The sequence below is a fragment of the Mytilus edulis genome, chromosome 5 (genome assembly GCF_963676685.1).
Source record: "Mytilus edulis chromosome 5, xbMytEdul2.2, whole genome shotgun sequence".
Lineage (NCBI taxonomy): Eukaryota > Metazoa > Mollusca > Bivalvia > Mytilida > Mytilidae > Mytilus > Mytilus edulis.
In genome coordinates, this window is record NC_092348.1 from 90,120,144 (window position 1) to 90,136,200 (window position 16,057).

Sequence of the window (16,057 nt, forward strand, 5' to 3'; positions counted from 1 at the left end):
TCTGACTTCCTATAAACATTTTTTGTACTCCCCAATCAGACACTTCTCTAACACGACAGAATGTCACATCTTTTAAAAGTGATAAAAACGGAAATATGTAACTAGTCATTATTTTTGCCTGATGAAAATTTCTATAAAACTGTGTCAGTCAGAATTGGCTTGATTTTATATATCAATACGTGACAAGTGAAATGCCTGTTGAATGATAATACCAAATATAAATTTCTGATCACTCTAATTATCGAGGGTAATATTGATCTTATATCCAGCGACAGCCGTACAAATTGTGACAGTATTGATACAAGTGATCGGTCACTTCACAGCTTTCAGATATACCTATATATAATTATACGTTTCTATGACAATCATACGCACCTTGTGTTTCCAAGGCGATAACATCAACAACATTATCCAATTGATTCCTGTGTTTAACGCGAGTAAAACGTAAATTCAAATATTGACATGGAAATCAGTATATTATAAATATCGACATGTTAGACTTTTGAAAATATTATATTTAGTTATTTTTGAAATAGACATGGGAAACGGATCGTCAATAGAGAGTACCAAAACAGTTTATCTGGACATAAATGGAAAGTCAGAAAAGGTAAGAAATAGGCTTTGTTTTAATCAACATGTACAATGGATACATATTTCAATATTTGTCATCTTTATTTTGTTTGAATGTTTTATGTGTCATTTTATATGTGAACAATTATCAATTTGTTTATGAACAAATATGTTGATTATTACGTAATATGTGAGTGTGTACGTTTGTTTGTGTGTTTTGTATTTTCGTTCTTTTCTTTTTCTTTTTTTTTGGTTGATTTTATTTTGAAAGGCTTACAATTGTAAAACAAAAATTGGTCAAATACTAAGATAAAATATTTTGGTATACGTAATTTTGGTATACGTGACAGAATGTATTCAAAGACTGACCACTCAGATTGACTAGCTTTCCGATGAATGCCTTATATAAGAAAATATATTTATGATTTTTTTTATACGTTATATTTGTTGAAATATTGTTCCTTATTCCATTCAGAAAAAAAACATATTTACCCCTACTGCTTAAGTTGTTTAATTTCACCGTCGGGTCGCTTTCACATTGGCGATACCCTACTTATGTTATTCATATTGTTTGATCTACCAGTTTTATTAGGGCATAGGACATTTGAGCGAAAAAGAAAAAAGCACATAGGGTCATTTGAGCGCCGACTTCATAGGACATTTGAGCGCCGGGATATTAACCTTACCTGAGTTTTCAGACAGGACATTTGAGCGAAATTTTCCCTGATAATTTTACACGAATTAAGATTTTTTTTTAAAAGTAAGAAAAAAAAGTAAGATTTAGTTATAAATATTTTTTATTTTATTTCACACCCGAGTAATTCGACCGGTTCTGGCTGGTTTATGTAAGTGAAATCCTAAGTTGATCTCTATTTACCAATCAATTCTACTATAATTCATTGGCTATGCAAATTTTCTTTGTTCTAAAATTCTTATATATATATCTATTAAGTGAAATGTCCCTTGGCACTTGAAATCTTAATACTAATAATACATGTACGTGTTAAAATGGATATTATTTTGACCGAGACTAATAAGGGAAAAAGAAGCCTTGTTTGTGACAGTTTCCGATATAGAGTGGACAAAACACTAAAAGGAGAAGAAATATCCTGGAGATGTACAGTAAGTACCTTTTTTTACAAATTTAATGTTAATGTAAACTACTTGTTCGTCTGTTACGCTTCAACTTCCATAACTTCCAAAATTTTGATTTATATCTATATCATTATATGTCTATCTTATACCTCCTTTAGATTAATTTTTTAACACATTTGAATATAAGCTACCACATATAGGGTTAGGTATCAAGGCTCCATGTTGAAGGTCGTACTGTAACCTATATAACATTGTTAGGTTGATTTTCTAGGCACTTTACAATATTCATACAATACACTGTAAAAATTGTGCTTAGAGCCTAAACATGTTTAGGAAAATGTTTAGAAGCTAAACACATAAATGTCTGTGGTGTTCCCATTCTAAACATGTTATGAATTTCATTTCATTTCATTTCATACTACATCTTATTTTTATGTTTTGCAATAGCAAATGAAAAAGCATTTAAACACTTCAATTGTATTTTACAATTAAAATATGTTTTAATCTTTTTGTTGGTAAACTCCTCATTTAATGAACTATATTCGTAAGAAAATGTGGTATGATTGCCAATAAGACAATTCTCTATCCAAGACTTGTTTTCGCTCAAATGTCCTACGCTTATTCTTATTTTCGCTCAAATGTCCTAAAATTTAGGCGCTCAAATGTCCTATACTTTGGCGCTCAAACGTCCTTTTTTTTTCGCTCAAATGTCCTGTCAATGCGCTCAAATGTCCATTGCCGTTTTATTATAAGGACCAAACTTTGTCGAAAAGGGAGTCTTAAAAGGAATAGTTTAACACTTCGGTGTGATGTGAGATAAACAACTCAGTAAAAATTCTATGTGTCAACAGTTACAGGTAAGTCGTTAATTAATATCTAATATATATAATTAATACTAATAAGTACTACTGTCATTATTTGAGCGGTGGCCGTTTTGTATTAATCAAGTACGAAATATTCACTGAATTTTGGCACTGTGTCTTGATTAATTGTTGGTTGCTTGACGTCCAGTGGCAAATATTTCATGCATATTCAGGACGAGTCACAATAAATACAATAGGTAGGTCTTGTCACAATAGAGGCAATCTAGGATGATGGTCGGTGAAGAGCATGGCACTCTCTCTACACGAGACATCGGATTTAACGTCTCCATTCTGACCGGACGTGAGTGCGAACTTGATACATCCCGCACAGCCAAACGGACGCCCTACTTCAGCAAGCGTTTTACTGCCGGTCGGAAGAAGACCAAGTGACCATATTTCTATTCCAAAGTCACCCTTGGGGCCAACAGTGTCTATACTGATTGCTTAATTTTAGTGTTGAGTAATTTTTTAGGTTCAAATTCGAATAAGAAATAGTTTCGTTTAATGTCAGATTCATGAAACTTGACAAAATTAATTTACAGAATATAAAAACACAAAGTTCACGGTGAATTGGTGAAGTTATTTCTATATTTTTTTTCTAGACATGCGAAGACAAAATCATTATTCAACAACCCTAAATAAATAGTTTATATAATATTAAAAAAAACAATACACATTAAATGTATATGAAAAGTCTAGAATTGTCGAAATTAAAGTTTGAAACATTAAATATAAAGTACAGGGATAAATTTTGAGACATGCGACTGTTAATTATCAAAAATGTTTCCAAAAAGGACTTTATACAACTTCAAAATATTAGTAAAAAATGCAGCCTCTGATTGCCTGATATTTAGTTCAGTGTAATAATACAATTATGCATTTCAAATGTGTTTTTATAATCTTTGTTATGTATCTTTTGATGAAGCCAAATTGTTTGTCTTAATTGCTGATGGAGGATGAACAAGGAAATAGTCTCTGACATTTAGGATTGTTGACGGACATAGCTGTCATTCGTGTGTGACCTTTATGTTATTAGAATGTCAAGTGGTATCAAGGGGATATAAGAATGGTTACGAAACAACGCAAAAATTAAGTCCTTATAAAAACAATTGTGAAAATCATATTCCTCTAAACAAAATATATAAACGTTCCCGGTATGAAAAATGAAAATCAATTCAGAAAAGAAAAAAATTATTTCGGAGCCCATTATAGATGACTATGCGGTATGGGCTTTGCTTGTTGTTGAAGGCCAAACGGTGACCTATGGTTGTTAATTTCTGTGTCATTGACCTCTTGTGGAGAGTTTCGTTATTGGCAATCATACCACATCTTCTTTTTTTATATTAACGGCATCATTTTTACAATACAAGATACAAAAAACAAATATGTCAGAAATAAACCACTGAAATGCAGGCTCCTGACATAGAACGGAACAGATTCTAAGATAATCTCAACATTCCTGTAGAGCCTACCTAAGTACCCTAATAATTCTGTCCCTCCCCGTAATCTATATCTCATACTTGGGCGGTTAATGAAGTAATTGTAGATCAGCGGAATACTATTTTATAACCAGAATATTCTGCTAATTATCAAAAGAAGGTTCAAGTTCGGATAACGTTTAGCAATATTTAATAAATGGTACAACAAGCATATATGCAATGTTACAATATTGGGTTCCATGATTTCGGTTAATGTCCTTTTCCAAAACTAAACTCTAATTATTGTAAGAAGTGTATTAAACATAATTATAGAAATCCCTATATTTGAGGGTTGAGTAATTATAATTTATTGTTAGGACTTAACTGTCTTCGACACATAGATACACAATTCATTCGGGATTTGTTAAATCATACATTTATATAAAAAAAATAATCACTTGTGAAAATTTAAGCTAAAGACGACAATTAAATAGTTAAATAATAAAAGTCCGAATTAATAGTCAAACTAACTAAACCGATTTTCGTCCAGTCACATTTTAAAGACAAATACTCCTAATGAAAATCTTAAAACGAGGCTTAATTACATATTGCGTGCTTATAAAAAGATTTATCTTTTCTATGGCATTTGACTTTTATGGATTTGGCTTTTTTTCTCAATCAGTCATTTTTATAATCCTTTCTAAATCTATCTTGATTTATATTGACTTAGAAAAGTCGTGCTTCAGCTTTAAATCTAGTTTGTCATTTATAAAACATTAAAACTATGTATATCAAATGTACGTCATTTTAGAAATGTTCTTAGATAGTAATCTCAATATTTCATTTTCATTAATTTGTGTTCTCTGGTTTACAGATCTAAGAGAATAAGAATTTTTTTTTTATCTTAAAGTCATATGAAACGAGTGAGTGGTGAAAAATAATGTTTATCCTTGAACCAATGCATGTATATATCATAAACTTAGTCCTCTGTGCACGATTTTCTCTTTTTTTAACGCAAATATATCGTATAATCGTCAATTTTTTTTCTCTCTGTCTGTTATGATTTAACAAATATGGCTGCTCATTAAATGCCGTGTTTTGAAGCCGAAAGTTACCGATTGTCACCTTATAGTAAACAAATAACAAAAAGCACGGGTATACAGCACGTGTTTAAAATGTACAATCAGATAGTTGTTTAATTTAATGACAGATCCATGCGTATTGCGATCACAAGAGGGTTACGCTCAGGTCACTATGAATACGGAAAATATGTCGGCGAATTGCTTCCTGCTTCCTGGAAGGAAGCAATTAAAAATAAGTAAACTTTTTCTAAATGTGGACAAATTAAAGAATTTTCCTCAGAAAAATGTATACGTACATAAGTTGTATAATGACAACTATCCATTTAGTAATAAAAAAAAACATATGGATATTTTTTTTAATTTGAGGTTTCTTATGACTTTAAACTATATTAATATAATTTCAGTCGGTTGATTTTATGAATTAGAATGAAATTGTTTTCTTCTGAATTGTCTGCCCATAGATGGCGTTTAGGTTAAGTGAGTTGTGTGATTTGGCGGTTAAATCATTCGGCACGACAGGGTCTACTAGATAGGTCACGTTATTTTTTAAATTCACTGTGTTCAAACGAACATAAAGTATTTATGTGCTAAATCACTCTCTAGATTTTTGTAAAGCATACATATCTGAGCACATTCAGATATGTACATTTATACGATAAATGCATAATAGAAAACTAAATACATATTTGGGTACTGTTAGGCGCAATGACCATCTCAATTTTAATAACTATAGATCCAGAGATTACAATATTTCTAATATCAAACACCATTAACAGTTCATGTTTTGAATACGGAAACCATGCATCTACGAAAACAAATCCCGGTTAATAAACATCACACAATCAACAATACCGGTAAAAGACAGCAATCAAACATCAACAAAATATATACAAAACACATTAATTCTTTACATACAACTTCAATACATTAAAAAAAAAAAACAGAATTCTCAATGAAAATTAAACTTCAATGCAAAAGAAACGTACGACAATGGTCACTGCCCAAACCTCGATAGATAAATCTCGTGCAAACTCTCATTATATACTGAGCGCCAAAACCGGTTTACAACTATTGCGAAAACACAATAGAATAAATAACATACTTCAAAACTCAAACGCGAACCGTACATAAATATATTTAATTTTTACATCCATGCTAATTGATATTTTGTATTATGCATTCGAGATTGATTGATCTATAAATGATTGTGTTTATTGGAAATTAATACTAGTACATATATGATGACATTTCGAACTGATTCGTAATTTGTTTACGATATATATTATTAAATGGTTGTTATTAAACCAGCCCTCGGCTCTGTCGTGTGGTATTGCACTTTACTCTTTTTTGTTATTTATTAGTATGATTATTATCAGTGGTTGTGATATATGGGTGTTAACGGAAGAAGAAGTAATGTACTTTCTAATTGAATGTGGTTCCTCGGTGGTTGCTTTGTCAAGGTAGTTTATCTTAAATAAAACACTTGCTTGTCAACACTGAGCTTGTTTGTTAGAATCACGCTCGCTCGTAACAGGTGTATTCGGCTCCCATCTTGATTGACTAGAACGGCCAGTTTCCTGCCTAAGATCAGAGGTAAGCTGGTAACAACAATATAGACGAGAGAGCTGTTAACAACAATATAGACGAGAGAGCTGAAAACAACAATATAGACGAGAGAGCTGATAACAACAATATAGACGAGAGAGCTGGTAACCACAATATAGACGAGAGAGCTGGTAACTACACTATAGAAGAGAGAGCTGGTAACAACAATATAGACGAGAGAGCTGAAAACAACAATATAGACGAGAGAGCTGATAACAACAATATAGACGAGAGAGCTGGTAACCACAATATAGACGAGAGAGCTGGTAACTACACTATAGAAGAGAGAGCTGGTAACAACAATATAGACGAGAGAGCTTGTAACCACAATATAGACGAGAGAGCTGAAAACAACAATATAGACGAGAGAGCTAGTAACCACAATATAGACGAGAGAGCTGGTAACAATAATATAGACGAGAGAGCTGGTAAAAACAATATAGACGAGAGAGCTGGTAACAACAATATAGACGAGAGAGCTGGTAACAACAATATAAACGAGAGAGCTGAAAACAACAATATAGACGAGAGGGCTGGTAACAACAATATAGACGAGAGGGCTGAAAACAACAATATAGACGAGAGAGCTGATAACAACAATATAGACGAGAGAGCTGAAAACAACAATATTGACGAGAGAGCTGATATTTACAATACAGTCGAGAGAGCTTGTAACCACAATATAGACGAGAGAGCTGGTAACCACAATATAGACGAGAGAGCTGGTAACAACAATATAGACGAGAGGGCTGGTAACAACAATATAGACGAGCGAGCTGGTAACAACAATATAGACGAGAGAGCTGGTAACAACAATATAGAAGAGAAAATGGTGCTAAACACATCAATTTAGCTCATTTTATTTTAATGAAAGTAGATAAATATATTACCACAAGGAACACGTTTTTATTTAGATAAATAGTTCCTAGAATGAATTCATAAAAGAAAACAATTGAATGAAGACGCACACATATTGATGACAATGGTTGTTATTCAGTTATGCTAGAACACACCCGTGATATCGCAGGTCCGTGACTGAATTAAAGTATATAACTATGCGCAAGCCTTATTTTAGTATTAGTATTTTCATCTGATAAAGTCATGCCGATTATGTTAAAATACACAGTTTTCTCTGCTTTCAAATCCGTCTGTTTTTACCCGTCGAATTGGAACTTATCAATTATTGGTAATATTAATTATTTGAAAACAAAAGGTCCTGGAATGGAGTATTTTTTAATCAACAGCATTGTCCTATCTATAACACTAAAATAACGAGGTCCAATTTGTCAGCCGTCATCACGTAAAAACGACTGACAAATTGGACCTCGTTATTTTAGTATTATAGATGTTATTAATAAAAATGACGTGACAGATAGTAGTAATTTAAAACATTAAATTTTCCTCAATTGATGATTATGGACGATTTTGATTTGCTAGTACGGCGTAATGTTGATTTAAGACAATTATGTCATTGTTTTTTATTGTCAATGCTTTTCCATGATCAATTAGTACATTGTGCTGACAGATATGTAGCGACAGAAGGTCCCGAGATGAAAGCCCAATATCGTCATTAAAAAACTTATGCAATACCATAGTTTCATTTTAGTAAAAAAAAATGACGTTAATACGCGTAATAGTGTACAAAATAATGCACGGAAAACTATACATCAACAACACAAACTCTACAAAATTCGGTGGAAACTGTAGTACTGCGGTAGGGTAAACAGATCCTGCTCCACTAGTGACATCCGTCGTTGTCTACTGTCAACTAAATGATGGGTAAAAATTGCATTCGGTGATGTTATTATTAACGACTATAGGAATGTATTGAGACTGGAAAGATTTCAGACCGTGTTCTTAAATGAATTCCTTATAGGCTTGTTTTTCCCGTTTGAGTTATAGACCTAGTTAAATCGGGTGTTTCTTTAATCTCTGTCTTTTGTCTTCTATGATACTCAATACTGTTTAATTTAATGATATTTTATAGTCAACACCTGCATATGTTCATACTATTGTTTATGTCGAGAAGTTTGACTGTGCCTTGAGCTATGCATTGTTTCTATGCATTGGCAGTTGGATTAAACTTTGGTATCACTATTCAAATTGTCGGCCGTCTCGTGTGATAGTGTACCTATTTGTATTCCTATCGCACGAGAAGGTATGGACAAAGTGTTCATGTTTTATTGTACTGGGGGTGTCATTGTTGTTTGGATGATCGTGTAATATAAGAGTATATTAGGTCTTTCTCAAGTGTAATATGCATGTCATTGACGTATACAAACATCTGCGTTAAGGCTATATTAATAGTTCGTTCGTACTCGCAATTCAAATTACAATGCAGTGCTAAGGGAAATATAATAAAGCCAAGCGTTTTCATAACTTGTATCATATTTTCACTCCCGGTATTGATCAAATAGAATGTTTATATAAATGATCTTTTATATGGTCAACCGGTATATCACCATTGTTTTTTTATTGAGGTCGTGTTTTTCAATCTTAATGTTTTATACATCTATCATAAGGGTCACCTGCATTTCACACTAAGTTTTAGATAGAGGTCGTGTTTTTCAATCTCAATGTTTTATGTATCTATTACAAGGGCCACCTGCATTTCATCCTTGGTTTGTGATTGAGGTATTGAGGTCGTACTTTGCAATCTTAATGTTTAACTTGAATATATCTATTATAAGGGCCACCTGCATTTCATCCTTGATTTGTGATTGAGGCCGTGTTTTTCAATCTAATGTTTTATATATATTTATTATAAGGGCGACCAGTATTTCACCCTTGGTTTAAGATCGGTATCGTGTTTTTCAATTTTAATGTTTTATATATATAACTCGTCGATTTGGTGTCACGATATCTCAGTGGCATGGGTTTGAATCCCGGCGAGGGAAGAACAAAAAATTTGCGAAAGAAAATTTACAGATCTAACATTGTTAGGTTGATGTTTAGACGAGTTGTATATATATATATCCAAAATCAGCCAAATCAGCGAAACAGATTTATACAGGGAAATAGAAACCACAACCCAACGAACAATTTTAGACAGAACCACCAACAACGTTTACAAAGATATGAACAAAGTAATAGCAATTATAAAAGAAATGACGAAAGTACAGAGAGTTAAAATAATAACAGGAATCCATATCAAAGAAACCGAAATTCAAGAGAACGTTTTTTAGAACCAGGCGAGAGAAACCGAGACACTCGGTGGAACCGTCAAAATGTGAGATACCAAGAATAATTAATCTATCTAACTTAACATTATCAGCACCAGAGATTCAAATACTTTCAAAGGGACTAAAATTTACCCCGACTCCACAAAAATCAAATTATAATGAGATTAAAAATGACATTTCAAATTTCTGTCGAAAATTATGTTTAACAGAAAAATTATTTGATAAAGAGAACCCAGACGAATCTTTTGTCCGGAATAAAAGTACTTATAAATCGTCAAAGGGTAAGAACAAAGCATTAGATACATTTTGTGATCATATAACAAATTTTCCCTTAAACGAAATACAAAGTCCGAAATGCCGACCAAATACAAGTCGTCAGGAATGGGAAACAATATACAAATTAAAAAATAACAAAGATATAATAATCAAAGAAGCAGACAAAGGAAGTGCCGTTGTAGTTATGGATCTTAATTACTATATAAATAAAGCCAATAACTTATTACAGGACAATACTTATTAGGAAAAAGTAAAGAACTACAATCAGTCAAAAATAAAAAAAAAGCAAATTAATAACCTGCCTCCACTTACTAAGAAAAGGATTAACCGACAAAGAATGCGATTACCTAACAAATTTTAAATGTAAAAGCAGTAATTTTTACGGACTTCCAAAAATTCACAAAAGTAATGTTATTAGGGAATCTTGTAAAAATTCAAAGTCAGAATGTGTGAATATACCACATCCTAACGATCTGAAATTGAGACCAATTGTAGCAGGTCCTTCTTGTGAAACACATAGACTAAGTAATTTTCTAGATATTCTTTTGAAACCAATACTTAAACATATACCAAGCTTTATTCGAGATGACTCAGATATGTTGAACCATCTTCCCAGAACAGTTTGCAGAGACAGCATTATGGTTTCTTTTGATGTAGTTAACCTGTATACCACCATACCACATGAATATGGATTAACAGCTATTGAATTTTGGCTTGAATAATTTCCCTCCGAAGTACCTGATCGGATAGAGAATAAATTCATTATTGAGGGAATTAAATTTATTCTTCAAAATAACTACTTCAATTTCAACGGGGAATCTTACATACAGATATCTGGTACAGCCATGGGAACACAAGTTGCCCCTACCTATGCAAATTTAGTAATGGCGTATTTGGAGACGGAGAAAAATGTAGAGAATAAAAGGACTTTAAGAGCATTTTGAAATTTAATTTGATTTTATATATATATAAAGGAATCTAAATTGAAAACTACGTTCAAACCTATGATTTCGTTGGATAAAAACCGCAATTTATTATACGTGTGCATTTTAAACAAATTTCGTTGGAGAAGGGTCTAAATACAGCACAAACAACATTTTCCAAAAGACAAAAAAAGTGAAAAAGTATATTTAAACAAAACGCATTTGACTAACAGGTCGAACAACTGATGTTCTTTAACCCTGCTGACTGCCATTGGCGATTGCCAAATAAAATTGATCACACGATGTAACAAAATGGATCTTAATATAAATTTAAACAATAAATTTGTGGTCAAGATGTTTTGCCACAAACAATGAGGTGTTAATATTTTTTGTACACCAGATCCTGTTTTCAACATTCAATGTCTCTTCAGTGATGTTAGGGATCGAAACGATATTTGGAAGGCCATATAATTTACCCTCAATTTAAGATAGACTCTTGAATTGTAAGCGTCAATATAGGATGAACGGATCATATAAACCGGAAGGAAAATATGATACAAGCCCAAACAAGTCTAAATATAAATATATTATAAGGGCCACCTGTATCTCGGCCTTGTGTATTGATTGAGGTCGTGTATTTTCATACCATTTTTATATTGTATTTTTATAAATTTACCTGTTTTGTTCCTTTATGTTGCATTAATAAACAGTTCATTATTCTACTGTGATGTATTTGTGTTCTGTCTTAGATTAATGTAAGGTGTGCGTTATTATTCTGTGGTTTAAATGTTGAAACGTACAATTATATTATTCATCTACCTATTTCTCTGTCCTGAATGCTCTTGCATTTATTTGTACTGTAATCCTGTCACATAATGTTGTTATTTTAGCGGTATTTTTAACATTGCCATATTAGCGGTAGGTTTAGCTATCCATAAAATAAAAGCAATTCAGCCCACCTGTTTTTATCACATTTGTCTTTACTACATCAGGAGTATGACATTTGCTATCACATAGTCTGTTTTTATGTATGTTGACGCTTTTGTAGCAGTTCAGTGTTTCTGTTCCGTTTTGCTTACTCTTATAGTTGACGAGTTTCCATCAGATTTGGTTTATGACCAGATTTGTTTCAGTTAAATCGACTATTGAACAGCGGGTTTCTATTACTTGTAATACTTTTATTTTCAATCTTAGTGTTTTATATATCTATGTTATGGGCCACCTGTATTTCACCCTTGGTTTATGACTGAGGTCGTGTTTTTCATCGTTGGTTTATGACTGAGGTCGTGTTTTTTACCCTTGGTTTATGACTGAGGTCGTGTTTTTCATCGTTGGTTTATGACCGAGGTCGTGTTTTTTACCCTTGGTTTATGACTGAGGTCGTGTTTTATATCGTTGGTTTATGACCGAGGTCCTGTTTTTCACCCTTGGTTTATTACTGAGGTCGAATGTTTCATCGTTGGCGAAGACCGAGGTCGTGTTTTCAATCATATTTTTTTATGGGTAGTGTTTTTGGTGACTATTATTTATCTGTGTGTCTATATTCCTTTGTGTGTTCTTGTTTTTATCTGTACTAAATTTTGCCTTTATTCAAAGCACAGATAGCCCACAACCTCTAACGACCATGTTTCATAAGTTTAATGCGTGTTCTTTTGTTTGCGTTGTTAAGTACTTTCTTACATTTTAAGTGCCACTGTTTTCTTAATTACTAATTGTTATATTTGTTTTTTAACTTGTACTTTATTTGTCCTTTCAACATTTTTGGTTTGAACTTCACTGATAAGTTTTTGTAGAGTTTTTTATTTCATTATAAATTGATCAATTATAAATGTAAATGTCACAGAAAGAAAAAGGTTCCAATTTTCGTAGATAAGATTAATTTTAGAAAGTTTGGCTGTATTTTGATACTTGAAGAATTTTTTAAAACATGGCTGGCTATATCATATCTGTCACAGAATACCACGGATTATTTCTCCTTGTTGTAACCACAATGCTGTGAAAACGCGAATATCACCGGATTGTTACCCTTCCAGGTCACCTGTTCTCCGGTTAATTTGGTGGGGTTTGTATATTGCTAAACATTTTCTATGCAACGTCTGTTGATGGTGTTATCTTTTTGTCGTTTTAATATTTAACATATTTGAACATCAAGTTTTCTGTTTTTTGATTGGTCTAATAATTATTGTTTGCCCCCTTGGTTTTTTTTTTATCTCTCTTAGGTTTTGGTCTCTTATCGATTCTGACGACAGTAGACCTGAATAAGGGTGTTTCGAATGCAGCTAATTCTGTATTTTTCACTTGGTTTGATTAATTCTTACACTTACATACATTGACGACAGGTGATACAGAAGGGAATAAATATACCGGGAAGATTTATTACATTCATAACGACAAATCGACAGGTGGCGCTATCATTTTAGACGCTGTTAATCATGTGGACATCATTCCTCAAGGTATCAGGTTATGTAACTTAGTTTTTTCAATGGAAGTTCAGCTATGTGTCAACTGTTATATTTTTTCATAATGAAAAAATAAGAGTTAGTGTCAGTGTGAATGCATTTCTGTTGAACACAATGAAGAAACTGTAGCCGTACATGGACGGTTGAACTGTTTTTAAATTATCATTATAACATTGATAAACAACTTGTTGTGACCAAAAACATACATTGTTTAGGCAATTCTGAATGGTTTGATGTATATTTTGAACACCAGGAAGTGACATGTTGTTTTTCCGAATACTACTGATGAGCCTAAATTCTAAGCATGGTTGCTGTTCCTGTAATAACCCCACTGAGTCAATTTCACTAATAGTAATCTTTTCTGGTCCACTAGTCAGCACATGCGATAAAATTGACGCGGTTGTTTTCTATAAAGTTATAATTAATGTAATAGTCAATCATTTGAAACACTTAGGTTTTCCTACCATACAGTGATTTTTTTGGTTTTCCAACTTCATAATCAATTCGAACTTTCGACTTTTTCTTGGAGCGGTACTGGCGAGTCTCGTGTACTAAATCATAAACCGATATCTTTGATGATATTTTTGTACATATTTTTTTGTACATTTACAACTATGGCTTTTATCACTTTTTAGAGGTAATATCAAAAGCCAGATTTAATCTTATAAAAAAAAGTTGTATACATACTACGTGTGGTTGTTTCAGTCATATTGATTCGAACCATCATGGGTACTTAATCCATATTGATTTTATTTCTCGGTTAATACATTTTACACAAAAATAGCCCTTGACAATAAATGATTAGCTTTCTTTGTAATGATGTCGTTAACCAGAGTAATGTTTTCTATGATAAACGATATCTATACATTATACGGATACCAAGCTTGATCAAAGCGGTACCTTCTTCTACCAGAGTGACGATAAAATGCATATGAACTTTGGTTCAAATCTTAAAAGGGCATTACAAAAGAAATTGGAATTATCTTTTGTTCGTGCATTACAGTTATACCATAATGTCATTTTATACGTTATTATTATTCTATTTCAATACATTTTATATATTTTATTGCTATTGTTGTTTAACAGATAAACACGTTGTTTTGTTTAAGCATTTTATAATTGTCTACTTAATGTTGTGTACAACGTAGTATTATTTTCACTTATATTTATATTGGACATAAAAAGATAATCTTACACGAATCTGACGCTACTTTAACATTGATCTGGCCGTTTCAGAACAAATTAATGGACCAAATATAGATTAGAATTGTTTATACCAACATTAAAATGTTAAAGTAGACAAATTGGCGTTTTGCTAATCTTTCTGCTAAATACAGTGAGTTTTCTAGTTAGCTATAAAACCAGGTTCAATCCAGATAAGAAAATGCCTGTACCAAGTCGGGTATATCACATGTGTTATCTATTCGTTTGGTGTGTTTGAGCTTTTGACTTAGCCATTTGATAAGGAACTTTCCTTTTTAGAAATTTCCTCTGAGTTCAGAATTTTTGTAATTTTACTTTTTGTCTAGCAATAGTTTCGCCAGGATGAATAACACTGTTATGACTGTTAATGGTCGTTTACCTTCTTGAATGATTGATTATTGCTTATCATTGTGTCAGTGCAAACATAGACATTAAGCAAAAACCTGACATCCTAACAGTATGGCTAGTTATTTCATTCAATATAAACATTTATCTTATAGAATGTTGATTTAGTCAAAATGGAACTTTCATGGTTATATCAATGGTTTTGTTTTACGATAAGGGTAAATCAGGTATCTCAACCTTATTCGATTGAAAATAGCTGAATAAATCGGACAAGTTCTTTAATTTGTACCCCCCAAAAAATGCAGTCAATTTTTACTACTTGTCATCCAAATGAAGAAAATCACATTATTTAGACTGTTTTTTAACAAAATCAGAATGATTTTTATTTGATTCAACTTATTTACAACTCGTCGATTTAAGATCGGATGACTTATATAATCTAATCTTATTAAGGAATGTATTGGTAATTTCCTAACTTTGGTTTGAATTACGAAAACAGGTTTCGTGACCTCAATTTTTGTATTCTGAAAACACATAACTATAATCGTCTAGTTTGTTGTTTTTTTTTATGTATAATCTATATGAAATCCAATAATAATGTGATATTGGCCATATTTTGTAAAATTATTGAAACAAAATTAAGTGTATACATGAGGAATGTGCCAAACAGACAAACAACCGGACCAAGGTGAAGAAATTAGCCCAAGACCACCAATAGATCTTCAACATGTTGTTGCGAGAAATACCACACCCGGAGTCGGGCTTCAGATGGCCCCTAAACAAAAATGTGTTCTAGTTCAATCAAGATGGACGTCACACTTAAATCTGAAACATATCAATGCAATAAAAAAATTAAAAAAAAACAACATACGAGAATAACAAAAGCTAGGGGCTTATGACTTAGGATAGGCGCAAACATGACGCGGGGTTAAACTTGTTTTTGTGACATATCAACCTCCTCTGAAACTTCTATTGTTTATAATTTAGACTAAAAGTACATACAAGTCCTATGATATCTTACAAAAAAGGTTTTGAC

At 32.3% G+C, this 16,057-nt stretch overlaps 1 protein-coding gene across 6 annotated transcripts in view; it reads left to right on the top strand.

Annotated features, from left to right (window-relative positions):
* The first annotated feature begins 250 nt into the window (after positions 1-250).
* The window catches only part of LOC139524781 (high affinity cGMP-specific 3',5'-cyclic phosphodiesterase 9A-like), a 67,723-nt gene continuing 51,916 nt past the window's right edge, over positions 251-16,057 (top strand). For 2 of the 6 annotated variants that reach the window (XM_071319853.1, XM_071319856.1), the window contains exon 1: positions 252-607. In XM_071319853.1, the coding sequence (XP_071175954.1) occupies positions 539-607 (69 nt within the window). In that variant the 5' untranslated portion in view covers positions 252-538. Of the gene's footprint in view, positions 608-16,057 lie in introns of all 6 variants that reach the window. The other 4 variants (XM_071319855.1, XM_071319857.1, XM_071319854.1 and 1 more) reach the window with 3 other exon arrangements.